At 36.2% G+C, this 25922-nt stretch overlaps 1 protein-coding gene across 10 annotated transcripts in view; it reads right to left on the reverse strand.

Annotated features, from left to right (window-relative positions):
• The window catches only part of LOC145681100 (uncharacterized), a 1004875-nt gene that overhangs the window by 107308 nt on the left and 871645 nt on the right, over positions 1–25922 (reverse strand). For all 10 annotated transcript variants that reach the window (XM_081752504.1, XM_081752499.1, XM_081752503.1 and 7 more), the window contains one exon: positions 2504–2531. In XM_081752504.1, the coding sequence (XP_081608630.1) occupies positions 2504–2531 (28 nt within the window). The remainder of the gene's footprint in view (positions 1–2503; positions 2532–25922) is intronic.

Raw genomic sequence — 25922 nt, forward strand, 5'->3', positions numbered from 1 at the left:
TATGTAAAATGCCTTGTACTCTTATCCTTATTTCAAACAAAAACGCTATAACTGAAACGTGCGTTAGCGAAACTTCTACCATTCGATTCGATGGGATTTGAGTGTCTGTCCATCCGTCTCTTCTACGATAACTCCCGTAAAATTTACCCGGTTTTAACGAATCTTGATATGAGCCTACCTTCAGCATGCAGAAATAACCCTATTGTTTGGCGTTGTAATTCACAAAGAATAAAGGGGATTTAAAAAGGGATAAAATTAACTCCATGTTGCAAGTTTGAACATTTGCATACAAAACTATTTTGCAGCATATTTACGAAAAAAATATTTGATTACGAAAAACTGTATTCCGAAGTATTTATTTCTTTTAAAAGATTCTGATGATTCCACAGCCTGGGTTAATATCTGTCAATAATGAAAGGGTGAATTCTTCTACTCAAGATCACGGAAGAGGAAAGACTGGATCCCTCCCCCTTCCTCAGATTCTTCTGGAAAAGTTCCACGATAACTTTCGTAAAATTATTGTTTTGTTAGAATATGGATATTTACTTTGAGACTTTCCTCACAGTTCTCAGCGCTTGTGATCAAACACTGTCAGGGGTATCGAACATGTAGATAGTTTTTCTTGTCTTACTTCTGGCAACATGGATTTACTAAAAATGATTAGATAATCTCTTACAAATGTCCACAAATGTTGGCAAAGAATCTTTTTTTTTTTTTTTTTCAAAATTTTCCATATTGCTCATTTTTAACACGATTGTTTAAAATTCATAAACATCGGAGACTACTTGCTTGGACGTCTCGGCGCGGAGTGGAACAAAATGAAATGAAATCTTTAAGTTTTACGTCCCACGGTTATGCCGGTTAGGCTAAAGGAGACGGTGAGGATGAGTAATGAATGAAATGGTGGAATGAAGAAAGTGGGAGGAAACGGGAGAACCCCGAGAAAACCCACGAGCACGGTGTTTGTCCACCACAAAGTCCACACGGTGCGCACTGGGATCGAACCAGGGACCGCAAGCACCGGAGGTGAACGCTCTACCACTGAGCCTCCGCGTCCCCGCGGAGTGGGACAAACTATGAGTATGCTCAGGTTATTTAGGAGTACGTTCTCACAACTATGATAGTCTCTCAATTTATTCAATGCGGGAGGGAAATACTAATAAATATGAAGACGTGTAACTTTTTTAATGGAATATTCAAAATTTCAATAAATAAATAAATAAATAAACTAAACACACTCATAATGTCATCCGGATTGAGATCTCGCTTCTCAGATCCAGTCTCCCAGAAGCAGACAAAATATCAGTTCTACACTCTTACTACAGAACTTACAGCGGAATAATGATGGCCATTACCCGAGTTCGAATATTCACGTGTTCGACTCTAATTGTAACGTTTCTTAATCAAGGTACCATATCTGGAGTATTTCAAATAAAATTTCATGTTTCATCTTCGCATATTGAAAAATAATATAATGGTTTTGAACATAAGCTATACAAGAAATATTTAACAAAATGCTGTTTGGACTAAGGGGCATCTTCATATTTTACACAAGTTTTACGAGCCTACTCAATTAAATCTAGACATAATTCATAAGGAATATATCTATTATTTTTGTAATATTCTCGCACTTACACTCTGACAGCCCTTGTATTATCTTGCAGCGCAATACTTTGACACAGACCTAATACTCTGACAGACCTTGTATTTTAACACACAATAAGAGGGAAAGAGAGACAGGAGAGAATCGTGTTTGCTAGAATTCCTGAATCATTCTTATTCTTCATGCGTATGTCGATACTTTGTTGTATCCAGATCCTGGGGCTGTCTGTTTAGACCAGGTCACTCAGGATCTCCGGTCTATCCGAATCACGGTGTCTGACTGTTTCCGGGTCATAAGTGACTCGTTCCGTCACTGACGTACTCGTCGAGATTAATACTAAACCTTGAAATAGCACCGGTTACGAAAGAAATCATGAACAACTTTGAAAATGTTGAAAACAAAGAAAAAATATATGTATACTTCCTTCGTTGACAGACCAACGTTATTTTCCTAATTGCACAAAATAGCATCTTTAAGAAATTTATTTTGTTAAATGGAAACAGTGAGTTGGTGAGATTTATTTTAAAACCTAGTAGGAATTTGACAGTTCTATTTATAAAGATTCGTTACCAACCCTTACTTTTGATTTTGGTTGGCAGGGCAGAGTTCCACCTACATGTATGCCATTTGACGATGAATCACCCGACGAATTAAAACAACCCATTTGGCACTGCTCGTTCTCTCGTGCTACTGAAACATCTTATTTTACCAATTTCATTAACGTTGCCATTTTAATGTTGTAAGTACTACGAGACGTGTTCAGTACCAAAGCACTTCAATCCATTACACTTAGTAGTATCGCCCTAATTTAGTCACAAAACGTTAAGAAACAATATGTTCTCAACATCTAAAGGTACTAATAAATGAATATTGCAAGAACAAAATAAATCGTTCACTTACCTCAATATCCTGCTCTGACAAAGCATCGCTGTAAGAAAAAGAAAAACAAGATTAAGACTTACTGTCTTTTCAAAACATAATTTAACAGATTTAGGAATTTAAATACAGAGTCCGTAAACAAATGTATAGACGCTTTAACGAAAGAAAACCGAATAATGTGTGTTAGTGCTCAACTTAATTATATACAGTGGTGGTTCCAGAGTTCTACGAGAGGGAAATTACATTAGCAGTTGCGACGAAACCGGCTTTCCACCCCTCGCCTGCAAAATCAACAACTGCCTTCGGGATCACCAGATATTTCACTTTGAAACAATCTAAGTTTTGAGGTGAGATACAAATATTTTCAGAAAAGTAACGAATTTGACACTGTATAATCATATATCCAGTATATGTCTACATACAGAATTATTTAACTCGGCACATAGTAATTTAAGCTATTAAAGAAGTGGAAACAAATGATATTAACATTGCTCAAATTATTTCTTCAATTTGAATCTCTCAATCGATTCTGTGAACTCATTTGTTTAGATACTCAATAGCATACATCCTTATTAACAGTGTAATTTTAAACGAATTGAAAAACTAAGTAATGATGAAAAGTTAATTAGCGTCATTTCTCGTATACGGACACAATAATATTTTTAATGATGCATTGAATTTCGAATATTCCTTCGATTTCGACCGTGCGCTCGCCGCTGATCTATTGGCTAGCGCGTGTGCCTTTGATGTATGTGGTCTCGGATTCGATTCCTGATGGGAGAGCACGAAAAGTTTAGTTTCACAATCATTCACTTTCATTATCCATTCGTCTTCTTTAGCATAAAGCAGATAATCACGGGACGTTCAATTAAAATTTCATTTAGATTTCGATTGTTTCTAAAATAAATGAGATTTCATTCGACCATTCATTTGTAGCACCAAGACGTAGACCTACTGCTTAACATAGATTGAGAACAAAACTCTAGTATCCCTTGAGGAAGACATGTTTGCTAGCCATATATCCATTTGGAAGTTCCAAAATATGTGTGAAATGCAGTCAGTTTCATAGGTGTCCACACTCGTGAGCCCGCCGCTCGTAAGCTCGGCACTCGCACTCAACCGGGCTCGCGCTCAATAATTGAGCCCGAGCCCGAGTGAGCGCGAGCCCAGGTGAGACATGTGAGCGCGAGTCCGAGTGAGCACGAGCGCACTTGAGATTAGTGAGCGCGAGCCCGAGCGAGCGCAAGCCCAGTTGAAAAATGTGACCGCGAGTCCCAGTGAGCGCGAGTCCAGTTGAAAAAAGTGAGCGCGAGCTCAGTTGGGAAAACAGCGCGAGCGCGAGCCCAGTTGGAAAAAATGAGCGCGAGTCCAGTAGAGAGAAGTGAGCGCGAGCCCGAGAGAGCGCGAGCCCAGTTGAAAAAAGTGAGCGTGAGCCCAAGTGAGCGCGAGCTCAGTTGGGAAAACTGAGCGCGAATCCAGTAGAGAGAAGTGAGAGTAAGCGCAGTGCAAAATGGCCATCTCTGGTCAGTTTACCGAGGACCGAACCCTCTTTGAGTTTTGTCCGCCTTTAATCTACCCTACATGGCTTGAGAATTGACAGTTTTCTATTTACTGGTATTTTATAATTTCCTAGGTATTTATTTGATTATAAATCTAACACACATTTGTCTTGCGGCTTCGTATGCCTCTATTCACAGGAACATTTTAGAGAAAGATAAATTAAAAATGTAGTTCCAAAATATCAATTCTTTCCCTAGATGTTTGAAGAAAATATTAACACACCACGTGTTATTAAATTGCGAAGTTGTATAGTGCATTAGGTAAGAATTTTGTTTTTTACTTCGTAATAGTATATATACAAGTGTCACAAAGAATGTTTCAAAATATACTGAAGAAAATAATCTCACTCTTGAAACAACATGAGTCAGTCTTCTCGCGACAAGAACATCTTTCCTCACGGAGCGCACAAAATCAGCACAGAACTTAGACGCTCCAGCTTTCCGTCCACCTCTTCTCCTCTACCACTGGCAGCAAGGAAGTTGATAGAGAAGATATTCACGCTAAAAGTGGGATTACACTGTATGTACGGGTAGGCGTTTAAAGAGCTGTTCTGTGAGGCAGGCTAACTGGAGAAAGTGCCAAGCAAGAACATATGAACAGTGCGTAATATCAAGCATCGTAAATTAAACTATATTGCCAAATCTCTCAGACATCAATGAGAGTTACAGACATCATATTAAACTAACTAAAACTTTTGTTCGGTCAGTCCTCATTCTTAAACAAGAATAAATGTTCAAATTATTTTTTAATGATTATTTTTCGTATTAATTGGGAAAGCACGCAGTTTTGTGACTATATACGGAGCCGCCCCTGATTATACACAGTAAGTTTAATATATACGGATACTTGCACCGCTAACCTCTAACACGTGAACGCTCGCGCTACCAAGCCCAGAGGAGAGGGCTTTACACTCAACTGTTAACATCCGTCACTTCAGACTGCTAATACTATATTACAGGGCGCAAAATTTCAGTCAGACACACTCGCCAATCCAAAAATGATGGTCTCCAGTATCTCTCACATCCTTATGAGAGGTGCCCCCTTTCCCCTCGTCTTTTGTTTGACAAAGAAAGAGATTACATCAGGGCATAAAATTTCAAAGCCAGGCAATTAGATTCAGGGTAATCAATTTTGAATTGGACAATTTATATACGTTAAAAATATGTTACCTTAAGACTTTACGTTTGTATAACGTTTTCTCTCTCTCTGAACTGAAGTATCAGTTGTCGATTGCAGTTTTCGGATCAAAGTCCTTAAAGAAAGGAGGGGCGAATTACAACGTTGTGAAGACTTCACTTTCCATGACCGTTGTGAAGACTTCACACTCCGTGTTTTCTTTTACTCAGTGGCAATTATTCTCGTGCGAAACAAAAACTGCGCAGCCACGTACGTTTAGGCAGAAACCATCTTAGTGAACACTGGTCGCCAGTTCTAAATTTCCAGTCGCCGATTGCGAGTGGAAATTTTTCGCCCTGCTATATTATTTGAATGAACGAGCTATACTTTTACTCCGTTATATTTACTACATCAGCTAATACCAAACAACTTTCACATAACAGATTACGAAGAATATACTTCATTCTACATCAATTCTGCATGTATATCCAAGGTAAGTACTTGTTTACATATCATGAATTCGCTATCATTAATATAAGACATAACCAAGTCTATGGCCTATGAAACTCTGAAGTTCAATGTCGCATTCACAAAAGCTCTTCACTGACTGTCCTTAACCAACTGTATGCAGTTTCTACTTTTGTATTCTTATTTCTGCGAGATGTATCTTAATACTGTCCTCCCATCTGCACTTAGATCTTCCTAATAGATTTTTCCGAGTGGGTTTACACTTAAAATTTTGTAGTTGTTCCTAGTTTCTTCCATTCTGGCCACATGACCTGTAAACTTGAGCTTCCTAGATTTAACGAACCTAACAATGTTCTAGATGAACGATATAAATCATGCAGTTCCTCGTTATGAAGTTTCTAACATTCCCTTTTTCCGTCTCTCTTGGATCAGATTTATCGCCTCAGGATTTTATTTTCAAATACTTTCAGCCATAATCTCGGCCAAAATATAAATTAGCATATACTTTGCTTCATTTTCTTCTAACATGTTAACATTTACTAAGAGATTTCTCGCTCAACCATTTATTCCAATACCGTTCAGTTTCCTTTAGCATACAGGGCATAATGTCGGACGTTAACTAATGTTTTATTTCAGTTTTCTTTTGTATTTTTCTATTTATTTGCCGAATCGAAATCGAAAGTATGACCTAATTAGATAATCCAAGAATAATGCTCTATCTAGACAACTGACTCAATCTATGCAAAATGGAATCTTCCCACAATTGTAAGTTCCCTCCAAGTTAATCAGACTGATGAAAAATACCTAAACGAACGGTAATGAAAGAAATAGTGAAATGACAAAGTAAGAGAAAGTTGGAGAACCTCTACTCAGGAAATCCGAAGAAAACGATGCAGTCCACCAATGGCTCACATGGCTTATAACTGAACCTGAAACCCCTTTCATCAGCGACTAACACTCGACCCTGATTGATCGCGTTCTCCTTGAACTCAATTAGGAGAAACAAAGTGGCTTAGAGTTACTACTTCTACTGTGATCATCATCCATAATATAAAATAGCTGAAAAAGAGCAAGTTTCGAACTAATTGACTCTATAGTTTAAGAAACCCGAAACAAATGAAACCTCATCATTGTTTCATATCTTGTTCTAAGCCAAGATATGTATTAACTGTTTGATTGTAGGCGTTTTCTGGGCCTATATTCACATACGGAAAATTGGATAGCAAAATGCGACACAACAATGATCATAATTTCTTACCGAAGTGGGCTATTTTTGCGACCAAAAAGTATATTATTGTCCTTCTTTCATGACAAAGTGGTTCTCTTCCAATTTCACGTATAAGTATTCTTTCGATCTCACTTATAAATAAAGTACAGCGATAACTGTCCCCTCGAAAACTCGACATTTTACGTAAGTTCTCAATAGCTAAAAACAATTCATACTTTAAAAAAGCGTTTACTCTGGCCTTGGCCTAAGTGGCCAAAGGGTGAAACTGGCTATTTAAAGCACTGATCATGATTGCAGGGGCTGAATTGTGCCTCAAAACGAAGTTTGGCCCTAGTCTACAGTAGAAACACGTTATATATATTACTGGGTAAGAATTAACCCGATCTTGAGGTTTGTGGAATGCGAATGATCTTGGTGGTTAAATTTTACCGTCTCCTTTCAGCAACAAGGCTATATGAGATATAGTTCTACAGTTTAGAGTGGAATTCAAAGCAGCGTAATAGATTTAAATTTCAATGCTCTCTCCCAGGAATCGAGCCTAGGACCCTGTACACCAAAACCACACGCTAGCCTCTGGACCAGTGGGGATGGTGCAAATGACTTTGGTGTTACGAGGGTTAAGAAAGGGAGAAGAGGAGATGTTCCCAGCTGGGAACACAGAATTAGACGCAGGGGACACAGAATAACTTGATCTGCAGGGAAAGAACAAGTTAAGAAAGGAAAATTAGCTTGATTTAGTCCCTCTAAAAATAAATTCGTGTCTAAAGATTAAAAATACGAAAAGTGATGCTAAAATGGCATGATTGAAAACTTGTATGGCGTGTTATGGATCGAAGAATTAAAGAATTCACAAAAGTCCATTCATATTTAACTTGCATTCATTGGATTTATATTGGTGTGTTGGTGTCAAATCTCAGCTGAGTTTCCTAAGTTGGAGGTAGTTGGATTCTTATCTGATTAAGTCGAATATAGATTGAAACTCAACCAAGCATCAATAGCTCATCAGATTCTCGGAGTCACGTAGGTTTCCATAGACACGAAAACTAAGGCTGTTGTTATCTTGTTAGAAAAGTCCGGCATAAAGCATCCATCCTCAGCGAGATAATCAATAACGCCTCAGGCACCAATTGTTTGTTTACTTCCATATAGTGCGGATCGCCATAAAATGGTGTCTATACTGACAAGATAAAATCATATGAAGAAAGTGCTATTTTGTCACAATTACTTCTTCAAATGTTTTTTTTTAAAGGAAAAAGTTCAAATGGAAGAAAAAAATGTACAAAAAAATCAACATATAGGAGTAAATTTTCTAAGCTTATGTTACTTTCGAAAATACGCTATCTTTGTATTTGTAATATACATGCTTGGAAATAGTTTCAGCTACATATTGCTAAAAATATGTTATTGGTGATAGAAAGAAGAAACAGTAATTAAGACATTGCTTGAAAAGAAACAGTTATTACGATGCGATACAGTTGGGAGGAAGAAAATAATTATAGACCCTTAATTAGAATAATTCTTACGGCAGCACTAAGAAATTATAGTACGACCATAGTGCAGGAAAGCTAAATCTGCGGAAGACAATTTGCCAGTGATGGCTGAATACTAATGATGATAATTAAAAACTGTTAACAGTGAACAAAAATAAAACCAAATAATACATTAAAATGAATTGAAACAGTATTTTTTTTTTCTGATTATCTACTTATTTATTTTAGTAGTTGGTCGGTTCATTCTAGAGTTGGCGCCTTTAGGCGGACTCTTATGGTCGCCTTGTGGTAAAAATCCCACTGGACTTAAGACTTCTATGATGAAACTTGATCCTAGTGCTGTTCAAATTCCAGTAATTCGATATTCGAATATTCGAACAATTATTCTGATGAATAATTATTTAGTGTTCTCGCATAGTAATCTGGAGTTCATAAGTTCGAATTCCACAGCCGCATATCCCAACTGAAGATTTTCCAGGATTTCTCAATACCGCCAGAGAATGTTAGAATGGTACCTTTAAATTTAATGATCCAGACCTTCTTTTAGAAATCCCTTCTCAATTTCCATAGTGAAGAATTCATTGTAAAGTAGATTTATTTATTACCATTTATTTTTAACGAACTTCCATTACGTACCTATATATATAAAGGCATTACCTAAACATCTATCTATCTATCTACTAAAATGCTACAATAGCAATTAAAAGCGCATGAGCTCCAACGTATAACTATGGCTTTCAAATCTTTCATTTACGGTTATGTGAGATTTCACGTTTAACAGACAAACATTTTAAGTACGAGTACTTTAAAATAAGTTAACTAGATCTTTTTCATAAAGTTTATGATATAAAATTGTTATTCAAAGCCTTTGTATTTTAATAAGCCTTCTCTCCATCTTCCGAGTTCTTTTAAACTATATGTTGTGGAAATTTATATGTTTGTGGCCAATCCTTTCGACAATGAGATCTCGGAAACAACAGGCTCTAGAAAGATCACGTTTTCACTGTTTCATTGATCGATTGGAAATTTTGCGTAAATTGTCCAGTTCTAATTGAATATTTTAAAAACATGGCCGTTATTTATTTATTACATTTTTTTAAGGTACGCATGGAAGAGTTGAAATAAAAAAAAACTAAAGCACCACATCCTACGCGTTATACATTTTAACACCACGCTGTTGTATATAGGGGTTGCATATGTTTCAGGCGTTTATTTCATGGCCAAATAATAATGAAAAAGGAACGATAATCATTTCTCCAGTTTAACCAGTAAGATGAATCTTTATTTTTGGAGTGATTTGCCCAATGAACACCATATATAACTCGGATTATAATTAATTGCGTATGTAATGTATTTGCTTATTACATACTGCATGGAAGAAGAAATAAAATACTGGTCATGCATGAATTAGAAACTCCAACCGGAAGTAGGCTCAAATCTTGCAAACGGTGCGAAATATTGAGATCCCCTTTATGATACGCCTTTCCGATTTTTTTTTTTAAATCAAGAATTTTTTTCACTTGTGTCTGTAAAGGGGCATGTACAGATGTGAGGAATGAGAAGGATATTTATGCTCATATGCGAATGATGCGCTGTGTAGAGAGCGAAGGTTCAGCTAGTTACCTGGTAAAATTAGGAAACACACTTGGAAAAGAACTCAGGAAGAACTTAAATCTAGGAACTTAACATGAAGTATGAATGCTAACCACTACCCCACATCATCATTAGTAAAAAATGTAGAATTTCGTTATAGATAGATATTTTATATATATAAATTCTGGCGAAGCAGGTAGAAATTAGAGCAATTACACACAGGAAACGTTTTCTGACACTACCAGTTTTATTACAAAACGCCCTGATATAATAGTTCCACTAAATAAATACAAATTTCACTAAAATTTAGGATAAGATAGGTGTTCATACGCCGGATAGCCAAGAGAAGGATTTCTCACAAAGCTCCACTGCAAGCTGAGTGAGGTCGGTGGGATTCTCAATGCTCCACTGCAAGCAGAGAGAAGTTGGAGTTCCGCAGAGCTCCGCGGCAATCTAGGCGGAAAAAGGAGAATCACAAAACTCCGTTGCAAGCTGCGTGGTTTTGAAGTAAGAATCTCTCCAAGCTCCACTAAAAGCTAAGAGAGGGGGGTTTACCAGCCGAAGACTGATACCAGTTGTGGTGATCTTATGAGTTTTAAAGTTACTCCTGTGTAGCGGTGGAGCTGATGTTCCTCTTCCATCACGTGACGAGGGGTGGCGCTGATTCCTGTCGTTTGCTTCTCATACTGACTTGTAGTAAATGCAAAATTGTATTGTTTGTAAATAAAAGCAATATTAATTATTTATAAACAGAACCCTATGTAGGATATTACAATAATATTAGTATATATATATTGCAGTGTCCAAATGTCGACATAAGAATATTGTCTGACCAGTGGAGAATTTAGAAACTAAAAATTTGGAGGCCAACCACAATACGGACTATGATAGGTATGTCATACGATTACTACAAACTTTAAAATATATAAATAATAGCTTAAATTATTTTTGCCACTCAAAAAACTGTGGGACCTAGGCTCCCCGGACCCGGGCTACATCCACTAATGTGTGACATTCTTCGAAATACAACTCATTAACAGTGTTACACAAGTTATCTTTTAAATGGCACTACGTCATGTTATTAAATATTTCAAATCTACATGTTAAACAATACCACATTTATTATTCAGTGTTACAAACTAAAGACGTTATAGTATCACAAGTATCCGTTAACATTCAAATTTTGAAGGCCTCTAAACAGTAATAACACAAGTGAGGCGACGTCTTAATGCACATAGTAAGTATCGTAGTGTCGAATACTATGACTATGATACAGCATTTCTACCACGCAGGAATAAAGTTACAAGGAATGGAAAATTTTACTTTCTTCAAAAGGATTCATCTAAAAATAGTGCTTAGATAACTATCACCCCAAGCACACAGATGGTTTACAATAAAAAATGTCTACACCATAACGGTGTTTACAGCAATTTGATATTTCAATTTGTTTGGATACATGCTGAACATTGTTCAAGTCTGAAGTACTGCTTAATATTATGAGGTTGCGAGAATTGTAAATATAGCTACCGAAAAATATAGGTAAGAAGCAGCTATATATTACAGAAGCAGGTGAAAGCAACATTTCTAAAAATAATTTCATAGTACTATGTTATTATAAGCAGTATAACAATCTCTACCCATGTTTTTGTACCTCCAGAAAAACTGGTTGAAGTATCAAATTGCTTAAATGGCATTATGATCTTCATATTTATTGTAAACCACCTATGTGGTTGGATGTGATATTTATCTAACCTGTTTTTCGAAATAAAATCTTTTGAAGAAAGTCAAAATTTCAATTCCTTGTAACTTGTCCCTACGTGTTAGAAATACGTAATACCATAGTCACAGTCATAATATTCGAAACTAAGACTACTTCCGATGTGCATTCACACATTCGTCATACTTTCATTATTATTATTATTATTATTATTATTATTATTATTATTATTATTATTATTATTATTATTATTAAAGGCCTCCAAACTTTGGATGCTAACGAATGTTTGTGACATGGGTAGCGTCACAGTTCGTAAAACTGAGTAATAAATATGGTATTGTAAGTATTTGCTTGACATGCAGATTAGAAATATGTAAAAATCTGATGTAGTGGCATCTAAAAAATCATGTTAAGTTGGTAACACTGTTAATCTGGTGGTACCATTGAGCCAACAAGATTTTGACTTTTGTGTCCCATGGCAGTTCTAGAAGGTTCCATATCTTTATCTGCCTCAATTTCCACGGTATCACAGATAAACACTTTTTTTGTGGACGCTATGTATATATACAGGGCGAGTCTAACTTCGTCAACCCATATATATCAGACACGACTGGAGATAAAAGGATGGAAGAAAAACAGACAGGAAAGTGACATAATGCATCCAGTGGAGCATTTTGGTTTATCCTCATTGTCTTAAGAGGGAGCCCTAAATCTCTAGAGTCACTTGAAAATTTTAAATGTGAAAGTGTCATTTGATAGATCATTGGAGAGATCATGAAAAATGAAATAACATTTGTAGGAAAAAGTTTTTCGTGAGAGGTACAATTTATGAAATGGCCAACATTTAAATTTGAGTTCTTACACAGTCAGATAAAACGTTCAATGTTCAGTGTTTATAATCACAAAGCTGAATATAAAAAGTTGCAACAAAAAGTGAGATAGGGAAATGTCATAGGGTGCACACTAAATGGAGCGTACTGTTTATCCCACAGGACACTATCATATCACCATTTAAAATGAGCTCTATGGCATTTCCCTTTCTCACCTTTTGTTACGCCTTTTTCTTTTCAGCCATTTGTGAAACACCGGAAGCTTTATCTAATTGTTAAAAACTAAATGGTGAATATTCGAATAAGGGTGTGTCTCACATGAACATTTTTCTACAAAGTAGCTTTTTATGATCTTTTCAATGACATACCTTCCCATTTTCGAGTGCCCCATCAGTGTCCCATGATAGGACCCCTGTGAGTCAAATGGCACCCTCTATTCAATGCTCCTATATCTTTTTTTCATCTTTCTATCTTTAATCATGCGTGATTTATACTCATGTAAATGGTGCCCCAACAAAAAAAAAAAAAAAAAAATCAACATTTAAATGATCTGTAAATGATATATCTTCCCATTTAAAATCTTCGAATGACCTCCCAGGTACCCCCTGGGGTCCTGAGGATAAAGCAAAATGCTCTACTCAATGCACCCCATGGCACTTTCCTGTCTCACTTTTTCTTTAATCCATTTATCTCCAGTCGTTTCTGATTTACAGGCACTGGACGAAGTTACAGACTCACATATAGTTAAAAATGTGGCATTAATATTGATCCGTAGGGTTCCCTGCGGTCATGTACTTTTTCTTTCATATATATATATATATATATATATATATATATATATATATATATATATACTTAATTTAAAAGACTCGGATTCGTGTTTAAGTTACTATCAGTTACTTGGAGGTAATTAACCACCGCTATGATTATACAAGGGATTTGATCATTATATTCGTACATGCAGAAGGTTGGAGAATTCTTTTGTTTCAACATAATGAACATCGAGGAGCCAGTATTCAAAGAGTTTTACTTTGATTGGAAGCAGATTGAGGGAAATCTCTATTCAAACTAATGCATACATTTTAGTCTTTGGCCCTGTATATACAAAGAAAAAACGAGAAAAATGTTCTTAGACGTTTTAGATTAAAAGGAAGCTCTGGGAACGTTTGATTTATAAGGGTAAGAGAGTAACATAATGGAATACAACATACGAACACTAAAAAGATTCTCTAAAGCGAAACTAATACTGTAAGTAAATTCTATACTGACGGAGTGATTCCTATGTTTTACAGATGTCGACACTGTTTCACATAAAACAAACAAAAACATAATAAGCAGTTAACTTAAGAGTTATGGAATAGACTCATTAAAAATTTCTGCGGAATGCTGTAGTATAGGAAAAAAAGTTGGGCCTTAATACATCACAAAAGCAAATTAGAAAAAAAAAATCAATAGCGTTCAAATGTGAGTCTGGAGAAGAATTAATATAGTTAGGTGGGTGAAACGAAAAATTAATAGTAGAGGTAGTTCTAAAACAAGTGAGTTCTATTTCATATTGTGAAAGTACGGCAGATTTTTGAACTATGAGGATTCCATACAGAAACTGGTAATTCTAGATTGATGGGTTCCGGTTGAATAAAGTCAAAGATGAAGGAACTTATCCTTGGGACAATGAATCCATATCAAACCATTTGAGAATGCTCCAAGAGCATTGACAGAACGAACTTAAAAATAATTCACTTTTCTTATTAACTTATACAGGTTTTATACCAATTGTTCTATGTACTTTTTTATTATACTCATTAAACAATTTTTGTAATATATAGATAACCACTTATAATTTCCTTGAGTACTAAATGTTTCCACATGTTTTGTTTAAGAGTTCTGCTAAAACATTCTACGATATGTTGCTTTACGAAGCCATATTGTCAAAATTGAAAAATTCGCAAAATTCCATCTCTCTATGACTTACAGTTTCCGAGATTTGGCTCCTTAAATCTCACGAATCTCACGAAATCGGAACTTTTTTTGGTCAATATCTCGGGAACGGTATGGACACGAAAAATTCCATCACTTCTTTGAGAGATAGTTTTTGATGCTCTATCGAATGGAGTGCTCACACATAGATATAGAGAATTCAGTAACGAACTCTAGTTCGTTGAAAACAGCTTTTCGTTCTTTCTTACCCTTCTTGTTTTACTGTGCTAAATATTGAAAGGGAGTGATTTATGGTATTTTCGGTTACAATATGGGGATTACAGCCGAGATTAAACATACTTTTATTTTAACATCCCATGGTTATGTACTGAGCCTTAGGGGGGTTGTGATGAGATAGATGATAATAGTGGAATTACGAAAGTGGAACGAAATGGGAAAATCCCCCCCCCAAAAAATATGCCCTCAGTGTTTGTCCAACACAGCTCATTTAGCGAGAGCTGGGATCGAACTATGAACCTGACGTGCCAGAGGTGAGCACTCTACTACTGAGCCACCGTGATTCATTTAACCCTAGTCTTGGGATACAAAATTCATGTCAAAAAACCGTTTCTTGCTTTTTATTTCACATTTTACTTAATTAAGATCAGTATTAAAACTGTCAATTGAAGTGGATTTTAATCTTTATTTCTTAACATCACATGTTCATGGCATCTAGGCTAAAGGAGAGGGGTGATTGCTTAAAGCAAATGGTAATGAAAGAATTGGCGAAATGAGAATCTGGGAAAAACGGGATAACCCAAAACTATCATGATGTTCACCACAAACTCTCATGCCCTAGCTCAACCACTTTATTTTCGGTGAAGCGGTAAGGATGGATATATATAAATTTAGAATAAAGATTTGTAATTAAAAAGTCTACCCTACATTTTCTGTGTACCTCAGTAAAACAGTCGCTTCGAAGAATAGACAAAAGAAAATTTAAGCAATTCAAGATGTGATGTTGAAACGAGACAGATTTTTTGTCTCGAGACGAGACGAGCTCTTCCAATAGAAAAATATAAATTTTCATTACACGTTTTCGAGAGGAGACAGCCTCAACTCTTGCCTTGTGGTCAACCTTAATGATGAACAGAAAGAAGTTTCAGTAATACAGGCGCATTAAGAGAGACAAAGCTAACAGAAACGAATGCATTTGGACCATGGAAAGATCAGAATTAGTGATAGAACTTGTACATGTTTAAATAATTCGGGATTTTTGTCGTGGAATTATTTTCGCAAGTAGTTGTTAAATGTAAAGCCACAATGGTTAGGCATAAACTTGGACTGGAGATTGTAATTACAATAACTTCTAAATATGTAAATTATTATGGACTTATATACAGTAATTTTCACTTGATTTCCAGTATTTACTCATAGTTAAAATAAAAATAATCACCAACTTAAAAATGTTCACTGAAAAGAAAGATTCACATGACCATGGCTAATTCATATCAGGCAACTTCCTCTTCCAAATATATACAGTAATCTATTTTTTGGACACGTTCACGTTTTGATGCACTATTATTCAATTCAATATTATATCCAATAAGCCCAATTCAATATTATATTACTTTCTCCCTACAGAATCTGTTCAATTTGCCACTCAGAATGAACCAAGATATCACTACAAAAGAATAAGAATATTTTAAGGGAAAATGAACGTGGAATACCAAGAACGAGTGTTTTGGGTGTCATCAAGGAAGGACTATCCTATAGAAAGAAAAAAATAACAGAAAATAGTGAAAATTTATCCTTTCATAGATTGTCACTATCAGTTAAAAAGGGTTCAAATTTACTCTCCGGTTGAGTTGAGTTGACTTTGAGTTTTACGTCCCGTTTAGCAGCGAGGCTATATGAGACGTGGACCTACTGATTAACGTGGAATCCGAACCACATGAGCTCCCGCCGGGAATCGAACCCGGGTCTCCCACGCCAAAGGCGCGTACGCTAACCGCTTAGCCACGAAGGAGCTCTTTACTCTCCGGTTATTTACTTAGTTTATATTGCGCCTTAAAAGTTCTAAAACGAGCTATTTCTCTGCACCACTCATATCTTAAAAGAAACCGTTTTCGTGTTTCTTTCCTATATTCACTCAAGATCTCCAATCCTTTGTCATTCCAAACTCGTGCGGCATAATCTACCTGAAACCTATTTAACAACTAACTGCTAATAATCCAACTACTTCTTCGCCTACCATCACATTACCAAACAGAGGTTCCCTTATTAGCAAACGTACTATGATATGAGTAAGTCATATATTTTACACAGGCACAAAACAGGTACTACAGGTACTCCCAACCACCACCAATCCTTGAGGACAAAATACTGGATTTTTGAATGTAATTGCACGGTAGTAAACATTTAATATATTTTGTTCCTGACAAAATTTAATTTTAATTTTAACATTACATGTAAGCTAATGGAAAGTAAGTTTATTAACAATTGTTTCTCGAACCTAGCTTACAAAACTCAACTTGTAAGCTACGGAGAGCTTATGAACACCACATATAGATGAAATTCTACATACATACAGCGAATCAACTGAATGTTTAAAACATCGATGTAAGTCACATAGCCTATTATCCTAATGTAAAGTTATACTCCGTCACTGAACAGTAAAACTGAGAAACTAGGTTTAAAAATATTATGTAGTCTATCTCCAACCAGAGAGATCAGTAAAATCATCCTATTGGATAAGTATTTTTTTTAACGTACGATTTTGTAAGACAGGTTACATTTTATTGTAGCTATGTGTCATGGAAAATCAGTTGAGAAGCGTCAACATAAAAACATGAATTAGTTTATTTTTAAAAAGACAAATTTATAGTAAGTAAATATTTAACACATTAAGCCTGTCATCGCTATAAATTGGGATTCTTGCCAGTACCAGTTCCTTGAAAACTGGACGCGCATCACAAATTCAGAAAAAACGCAAGGAAAGCAGAACAACTTCAATAAATGTAGCATCAATATTGCACTGTATACAAAAGATAGAATTTATATTACTGAGTAAACTAAAGAAGGGAAGGACAAATCACATTTAGCAATGGAATAACCTAAGTCAAATGTCGTTGTAAGGATCAACTAGATTTTCCAAAATTAAGAACTTATTCCATCACATAAGTGTAAATAAAATACAAGTCAAATACTTATTACACAATTCAATTGAGTAAGAGTTTTCGAACTCCTCCAACCCATACGTAGTCAAGTGGATACCCTATACAATTAAAGAACTTTCATGGACAATTTATGGAGTACAGTTATAAAGTGAAAGCATTTATTTGTAATAGTGAAAAAGGTAGTTGTTGCACTTTAATTAACGTGAGCTTTAGTTTTGCGTTCTTCTCTGACTGAGGGTGACGGGACCTACTATTAATGTAAGGTAGCAAGCACAATCTGGGCCTGAATTAGGTGCAATTGGCGAGTGGCACAGGCTATTATGAAAGATGAATCCTCACAGTATATGGGTCGTTCTCCAACACACTACCAAGTCTCTAGAACAGTTAGATTACAAGACCACGCTAACGAACCTGGCTAGTTGCTACAAGTGATAAACTGATGAAATTGAATTCAATTCTACAGTTAACATTCTACGATTATAATTATATGAAGGTTGTTACATAAATTCTAAGCCTAACCAAGAAATATTAGAACTAGACACACATTTAGGCCGTATTTATTGAACCTTCCTATGATCTGATACCAAATTTGGTATCAATATCGACTTTTATTCTGTTGTCACAGGTCGAGAAAAACAGAAAAGTGAGCAAAATGTGACCAAATGGAGAAACTGAAAACGAGAACAGTTACTGAATATCTCCACAAGAAAAATTTAAAGCTGCAGGAGATCCACGCCGACATGGTTGCTACTTTAGGTGATAGTGCCCTTTCATATGTCATAGTGAAGAAATAGGCAGCCGAATTTAAGAGGGGGAGAACCTCCATTGAATATGACACTCGATCAGGAATGCCCTTGGAAGCACTGACTCAGACAAATATTGACAAATTGCATGAAATCATCATGAATAATCGGTGAATGATTATCAGAAAGATTGCTGAGACAGTGGACTTATCTAGTGCAAGTTGGCCAGCAAGTCACCCAGCATCTGGGAATGAGTAAGGTTTTCGCTAAGTGGGTGCTAAAACTTTTAACACCTGCTCATAAACCCACCAGACGCAACATTTCAAGGGACAATCTTCATCTCTTCCGGACAAATATGCCTTTCGCACTCTATTTATAACAGTAGATGAAACCTGGGTCCACATACCAGCCAGAGTCCAAACAAAGTTTCAAGCAGTGGAAACACCCCTCATCTCCCCCTCCGAAGAAGACCAAGTCAGTACCCTCAGCTGGAAAAGTGATGGCTACAGTCTTTTGGGATTCGGAGGGGATACCGATGGTGGATTATCTTCCAAAGGGGCGAACAGACTGGGGAGTGTCATGCAGTCTTCTACGACAGCTTCGTGATAATATTTGGCGGAAGCGTCTTGGGAAACTGACAGCAGGTGTGCTTCTGAATCAAGACAATGTCCCTAGCCACAAATCAGTCATCGCAATGGCAGCAATTCACGATTACGGCTGCGTATTGGTCCCCCACATTATTTGCCTGATTTGGCACCTTTTGACTCATCTCTTTTCAAAGCTCAAAAAAAGTTGGAAGGTACTTATTTTGACACTAATGATGACGTTATGCATGCTGTAGATGAAATTTTACACACCTCTGACAAATCCTTTTTTTTAATATTTTTTTTTTTACCGCATCGATGGAGCAAATGTGTTGACTTGTCAATGAACTATGTTGAGAAGTAACATCATTCATAAACTCTCTGCTGTTCCGTTCATAGATAGGCTTTGAACTTTTGTAACAACCCTCGTGTACTAGAGAAAGTGAAATTGAAATCTTATAATTTTAATTCAACGTTTATTCCTTATAGGCTAAAGAAGACGGATGATAGTATTATAAAAAGAATTTATGGATTGAGAACATTGAAAGAAAAAGAAAGCCAAGATAGGATGTTATCCATCACAAATTTTCATGGTCTGGGATCAAGAGGACAGGTAATAAATTCTTGATGCAAGACTTGCTACTCGTTTGTTTGTTCATTGTAGTTCAGCGTTTTTCTTCAGCAATGAAACTATATGAAATATGAACTTAGAATTTAAGCTGGAATTCGAACGATCCTAATGCGTTTAATGCTCTTCCACAGGTAACTGAACTTGGGATTTCGTGCAGCAAAGGTGCATGCACTAGCCACTAGACAAGCGTGAAGGGCACCAGTAATTGGTGGAAGAAAAATAGAAAGAAACTAGATAATTCAGAGAAATCATATGGACATTACGATGTCTAACAAACAGATTGCAATCGAAACAGGTACCGTTCACACTAGAAGGGGCGTTCTATCACTGAACATCGTGCCCTCAAAGACATATAAAAGGCACAATCATTTGGCAAAGAATAACATAATATTTAAAGGAAATGAAAGAATCATTTCAGTTAAAATCTAGAAGTTGCAAAGTAAAATAATGTATTAAATCAAACAGATTTTTAGAACTGAAATTATATAATTAAGTAAATTAATACTAAATACGAGGGGAGTAAATGTGAGGCTAAATAAACCATTCAAGCCTAGAACAACTTCATAAAGCATTACCCCTAACTCTAATTCCATGCGAAGAATTTGCTTTTACAGCTTTTACGTCGAAAAAGTAGGAAACACATACTCGCACAAGTCATAAGTAGCGAGACAATATACAAGCGTCTCATTGTTCTTTGTAAAGACTCGGTGTATAGACGTGCACACGTCAAAATCAGGATGAGGCGAGTAATAGAAACTTTATCTTGTTCTTTGCAATTGGTAATTTGTAATTTCATCTGTCTGTCCAATCATGTAACAATTCTGAATTAAAACTAGTTCCAAAACTGGAACAGGAAAGTATTCTGAATAGGCCTTGTTAAGCACTTTAAAATATTTACGACAATTTAAATATTCAATCTCTTGTGCACAAGGCAGAAAACCACTTTAATAACTACTTGCAACAATTACAAAGGTGTCTCGCCTTTCCTATTCTGGATTAATAGTTTGATCAAATTCTATTGATTGAAAATTATATTCAGTGAGTTAAAGCAAATAAAAAAAATCTAGCCGTATATTAAACTTAACTCTAGCCTGTATCTAACGTAAGAAAACAAGAGGATTTTTTTCGGTGTTTGTAATCTCCCTCCAAAATGTAAGTAACATTACATGTTAAGATTTTATTTATTAACTCTAGAATATCAATATATTTTTGAGTACAAGTGGGTACCAGCATTGAGTTATGAAATTGAAAAATAAATTATATATTTACCCTTACAATTATCACATTTAATTAGGAATTAGATGATTTCTGGGCTGTTGGCATCTAAGGCCATTTAGCCCGTGTCACGTACATGAGAGATGACGTCCCTCGGCGAGCACACTATCCAATGAAAAGGAAGGAAGCGACCTGGGACCATTATGTTAGGCACCTTGTATGAATGAGGGAAACCCAGGAAAAACCTCACTCAAGATAGCTGGCCTGAAAAAGCTCTTGCACTTTTTCGACCTAGTGTCTCCACCGGGAACCGACCCGGGACCGCTCACACCAAAGGCGAGAGCGTTAGCGACTACACCACACGGGACCACAATTATCACATCTGAATTAATAAATATAGATCCCCTATAAGGTGATGTAATGATCACGAGTTGCAACAAACAATTTATAAGTACGTATGAAAGCTTGTATCATTTATTTCAGAGTTTCTTTCCAGCTCTTCTCCTAACAGACAAAGTTCATTAAAATGAGGCACTGAAATGGTTTTATAAAACTCCTTGGCCTTTTATAAGCTTCATGAAATATTACGACCGATCAGAAGGTGTTTTAAGTTAAGTGATGCGTGTTCATTTGCTTTCATAGTCATTTATTTGATTTTCAGAGCAAAATTTATTACTACTTAATTTATGCCTTTAAGGCTAAAAGAGATACATGATCAATGGCAGTGAATGATTATAAAATAATAAAGTAGGAGGAAGTGGGAGTGTCCATAAATTCTCACGTCCCGGGATGAAACCAGGTTCCCCCTACATCAGAGGTAAGCGCTCTACCGCTGAGACACCGTGACTCCTCGCGTATCAAGGGCATAATCCTGATTTTTAGAAGTAAAAATGTTTCAAATGTTCTTATATTTGCTAGTGAATATTATCCTAGGCAGCGGAAATTCTTAAGATTTTTGAGCAATTTAGATATTTCCACTGCCTTTGATAGTATTCACTAGTAGAGCAACGCTTTATTTTAGTGTCTTACTTCATGGTTTAATTCACATTAATCTTTACTAAGACAATATAATAATATTACTAGTTTTACATAAAATTATATTGTATAACGCATATAGCTGATTAAATCTCATTTGACGCATTTTTCCTGTACGAACATTTCAGTATCCCAATATAGACCTACAATTACAAACTGAAGTATTCCTTTCGGGTTCCGTGTACAAAATTTAACATCTCACGATTATGTTCCGAGGTGGTGGTGATGACCAAGAATGAAATGATGGAATGAAGAAAGTGGGAGGAAACGGGAGAACTTCGAGAAAACTCACGCACACAGTGTTTGTCCAACACAAAGCTCATCTGGAATCGAACTACCGATTTCATACACCAGAGATAACAATTTTATCACTGAGTTACCGCAGCCCCCCTGTGTACAAAGATGTTACAACATTAAATAATAAATCTACCTTATATTTTGTAAGATTCTCTTCTAAGCTAGCTTTTTATTTTTACAATTAGCTGCTGCTACTACTACCACTACCAGTTATTAAAAAAAAAAACATTCATGCATCATAATTGCACTTCTACATACATCCATGCACTTTACTTTCAAGCTCTCACTCAAATGTTCGTTTCAGTTCACGGAGAAAAAAAAAGAACATACAAATGTCTTCTTTATTTTTTTCTCGTTCTAGAATTTACAAGAAATCAATGTTCTGGAAACAATTTTCTTCCTTTCCTTTTTAAAAATTAAAAATTAAAAAAAAAAGAAGCCCACACTGAACATTGAAGTTAGAGCTTTTCAACTACATTCATACCTCTTTTTCAAGAGGGCAACTAAATCCAACAGCGAGCTGATTTTCGTCATGATGTCATATTAGTAACGATGGCAACGGGACACACACGTTCAATCGACAGCGCGATAAGCAAAGACACTGTGTGTCCCGCTACTACGGTAAGGAACCGCTCAGGAAACCATGCTCGCAAGTTGCCAACTCTTGCCCTCATAGAAGTCTGTCAGCTGAGAGAGAAACAGCTGAACTCGCCGTTGTGTTCCCCCAACCGAGTACGGTTACTGCGGTGATTAACTGCTTCAAGTTGTCGGAGAACTTGCAGGAAAAAAGAAAGAAAAAAGAAACTGCTGGGATAGGAAGAGTTTATTCTTCCATTAATCAACCAGTGCTGTCAATGCTATTTCGGCAGAACTGGTTAATATAAATCAATTTAAAGACTCGACTTTCACAATTGTAATATTAAGCAATATCCTGAAAATGCTTTTGAAGTAGTAGCTATTGCAAAAATATTTCTTAATTTATATTACGATGCGGTGAAGCAACTCCCAGAGTTTACAATACATAAACGAGCATTTCTAACGCGAAACGTCTTAGCTTCCCTTTCTCAGAGAAAATTCATTTTTTGAAACAATTGCAATGAGGATCATTACACCTAAATATTTAATTAATAAAAATTGATTCCATCCCATCTTGCCTAATCCCATCTCGCCTAACGATTTATCAGCCGCTGATATCTCCAAGACAAGAATGCCCGCCATTTTAGGCAAGATGGGAGTTCCCATCTTGCCTAATCCCATCTTGCCTAAGATGTAAGAAGGGAATTTCTGCACTAAAGAAGGAATTTCTGTAGAGGGAATTTCTCCATTAAAGAAGGAATCATTTTAACCAGATGTTTCAATCAATATTCGCCGTTCGAATATGTCTGCAGTACAGATACATGGAACAATTATTACATTTTCTGAAACCATCACAAATCTCGGGATAACAATTGATCCATATTTTGAGTGGAAACCCCGTTCAACGTTGTGCGTAAGAAAGCGTTCTGGTCTTTTCATTCACTCACCAGACTAAAGAAAATTCTAACCATTGACACAAAATCACTCCTTGTAAAATCTCTAATATTTCCTCACCTCGAATATTATGATGTAGCTCTATCAGACTTAAATGAAGAACTGTTTATAACGTATCCAAAACGCCTGTATACGGTTTGCTTATAATCTTAAACGATCAAAAGCTGGGACTAATGAAACTTTAAGATAGACGTTATCTGCATCGACTCACACTTCTCTGAGATTTTGCGCTTTCAACAACCCTCTTACTTATTTCAACGATTGCAACCATTAAATGCTCATCACGATCACCATACAAGATCAGGTGTAAATAAACTCTTTTCACTTCTCCTACACTCCTCTAAATATTACTAGAAATCATTCTTTGCATCCACTGTCCGTGCATGGAATGATCTTCCACCCAACATACGACAATCTCAGTCAATCAATCTATTCAAGAAGTCGGTTGAGCAGACCATCCATGGGTCTCTCTAGGCCAGAGTTTATCAACCTAGGGATTGCAAGAAGCTTTCATGGAGGTCGCGAAGATAATTGGAAGAGATAAATATAATTAGAATCTAATACAGATGTCAAAATCCTTCCCAGTTGCGTACAAGTGTCAGATGCAATGAAATGTCATGATTTAAAAGCGAGATAAGAATTCCCATTTCCGTACAGGTTTAATAGCTGGTATTATTTCTGTGAATTTTTGTTTGTTTTTGAGCAGAGCTGGATGTGGAATCTAAAGGTTTCGTTTCGAGTAGCAGCCACAACGAATAAGAGCCCCTGAATAGTTTCATTGACCAGTGGCTAGAAAATTCTACAGTCCTAATTAGCATGTGGTACTGACATAAAAAACGCCATAGAACAAATAATCCCGCAGAGGATTGGGATAATAGATTAAATACTCTGCTAAATAAGCAAAATCCTCATGTCATCGAATTAGTCCGTTTTCTCAAGTTAGAAGCCAGGAGAAGTAATCATGCTTACGACGTAAAGTATCTCAGCTTGCAAGGTAAAAAAAGGATATATGTAGCTTGAAAAAAAAAAGGTTTTGGGTAGTTTCGATGTTTCAAAAGATGTTAGATGATATTTGGTTGCACTTTCATATATTCATAAGTTGTCATAAACTGTAAATCGTATATCTATATATATTGATAAGCATTACTTATAGATGGTGGTAACAACGGTAAACGGCCTACTGCACATGGACCAAGATCATAGAAGATCCAGATCAGGGGCGGTCTGGCCAGGTCGGCATGTCGGCAATAGCCGAGAGCTCCGGAGATGTGGGGCCCCCAAGAACAATACGATAAATTTTTGGTTGGTATTAAAAACGTTTACTACTCCATCGCATTCAAGCATAGGATGTGTGAAACATACCTGCAGGAAACATACCTGCGTTTGCTAACTTTGATAAAAGCAAAGGCATCAGAAAATGGTATGAATTTAGAACTGAAATGTGTCACGACAAACTTTGAAACGGCTGCGATAAATGCACTTACGTTGTCTTTTCCCAACGTTAGCGTGAGAGGGTGTTTCTTTCATTTCACTCAGTGTGTATGGAGGAAGGTGCAAGATCTGGGACTAGTTTGTAACTATAAAGAAAATGAAGACGTTAGGAAATGGGTTCGGCGTGCAGCAGCGCTTCCCCTCGTCCCATTAGATAATGTTAGTGATGCATTCCTATACATTCAGGAAAATGCACCCGACGTTCGTAATAAAGAAGCCTTTCACGACTATCTGGTGGACACTTGGTTGGACGAATGTGGAGCATTATTTCCACCCTAAGTATTCAAGGCTTGTTTTTCAATTGATCTAATTATGATATGTACATCAAGTTCGCTAGAGCAAGCTACTGATCATATTGATCATACAGAGTTACAATAAAGAACTGCTTAAATTATAAGAATATTATTTGATAGTTCCATATATTAATATTCATAGTTAAGTTTGTATATGACAAGAAAAATTCTATCAGTCGTGACAAAGTAGACAGAGCATCTAATAGTATAAACTAGTATTGTGCACCTAAAATCCTTTATTAACTGTAATTAACCTTATGCTGTGATTTGAGTTTTTTCTGCTTATATCAAATGTGTTGTTTACGTAGGTGGTAGTATGTAGCTAGTATAATTTTACTTATAATGCTACCACAGAGACTAGTTCCTCTAAAGGTTGTGTCCTTTATTTAGGTATATACTTATGTCTGTCTGTATTCAAGATTATATCATCTTTTTATTCATTCCAGCAAGATGTGGAATCATTTCAAAACTGATAGTGGAAGGACGAACAATCCGGCGGAAGGATGGCATGCGAAATGGAACA

Source organism: Thermobia domestica, chromosome 3 (genome assembly GCF_964235325.1).
Source record: "Thermobia domestica chromosome 3, izTheDome1.hap1.1, whole genome shotgun sequence".
Taxonomy (NCBI): domain Eukaryota; kingdom Metazoa; phylum Arthropoda; class Insecta; order Zygentoma; family Lepismatidae; genus Thermobia; species Thermobia domestica.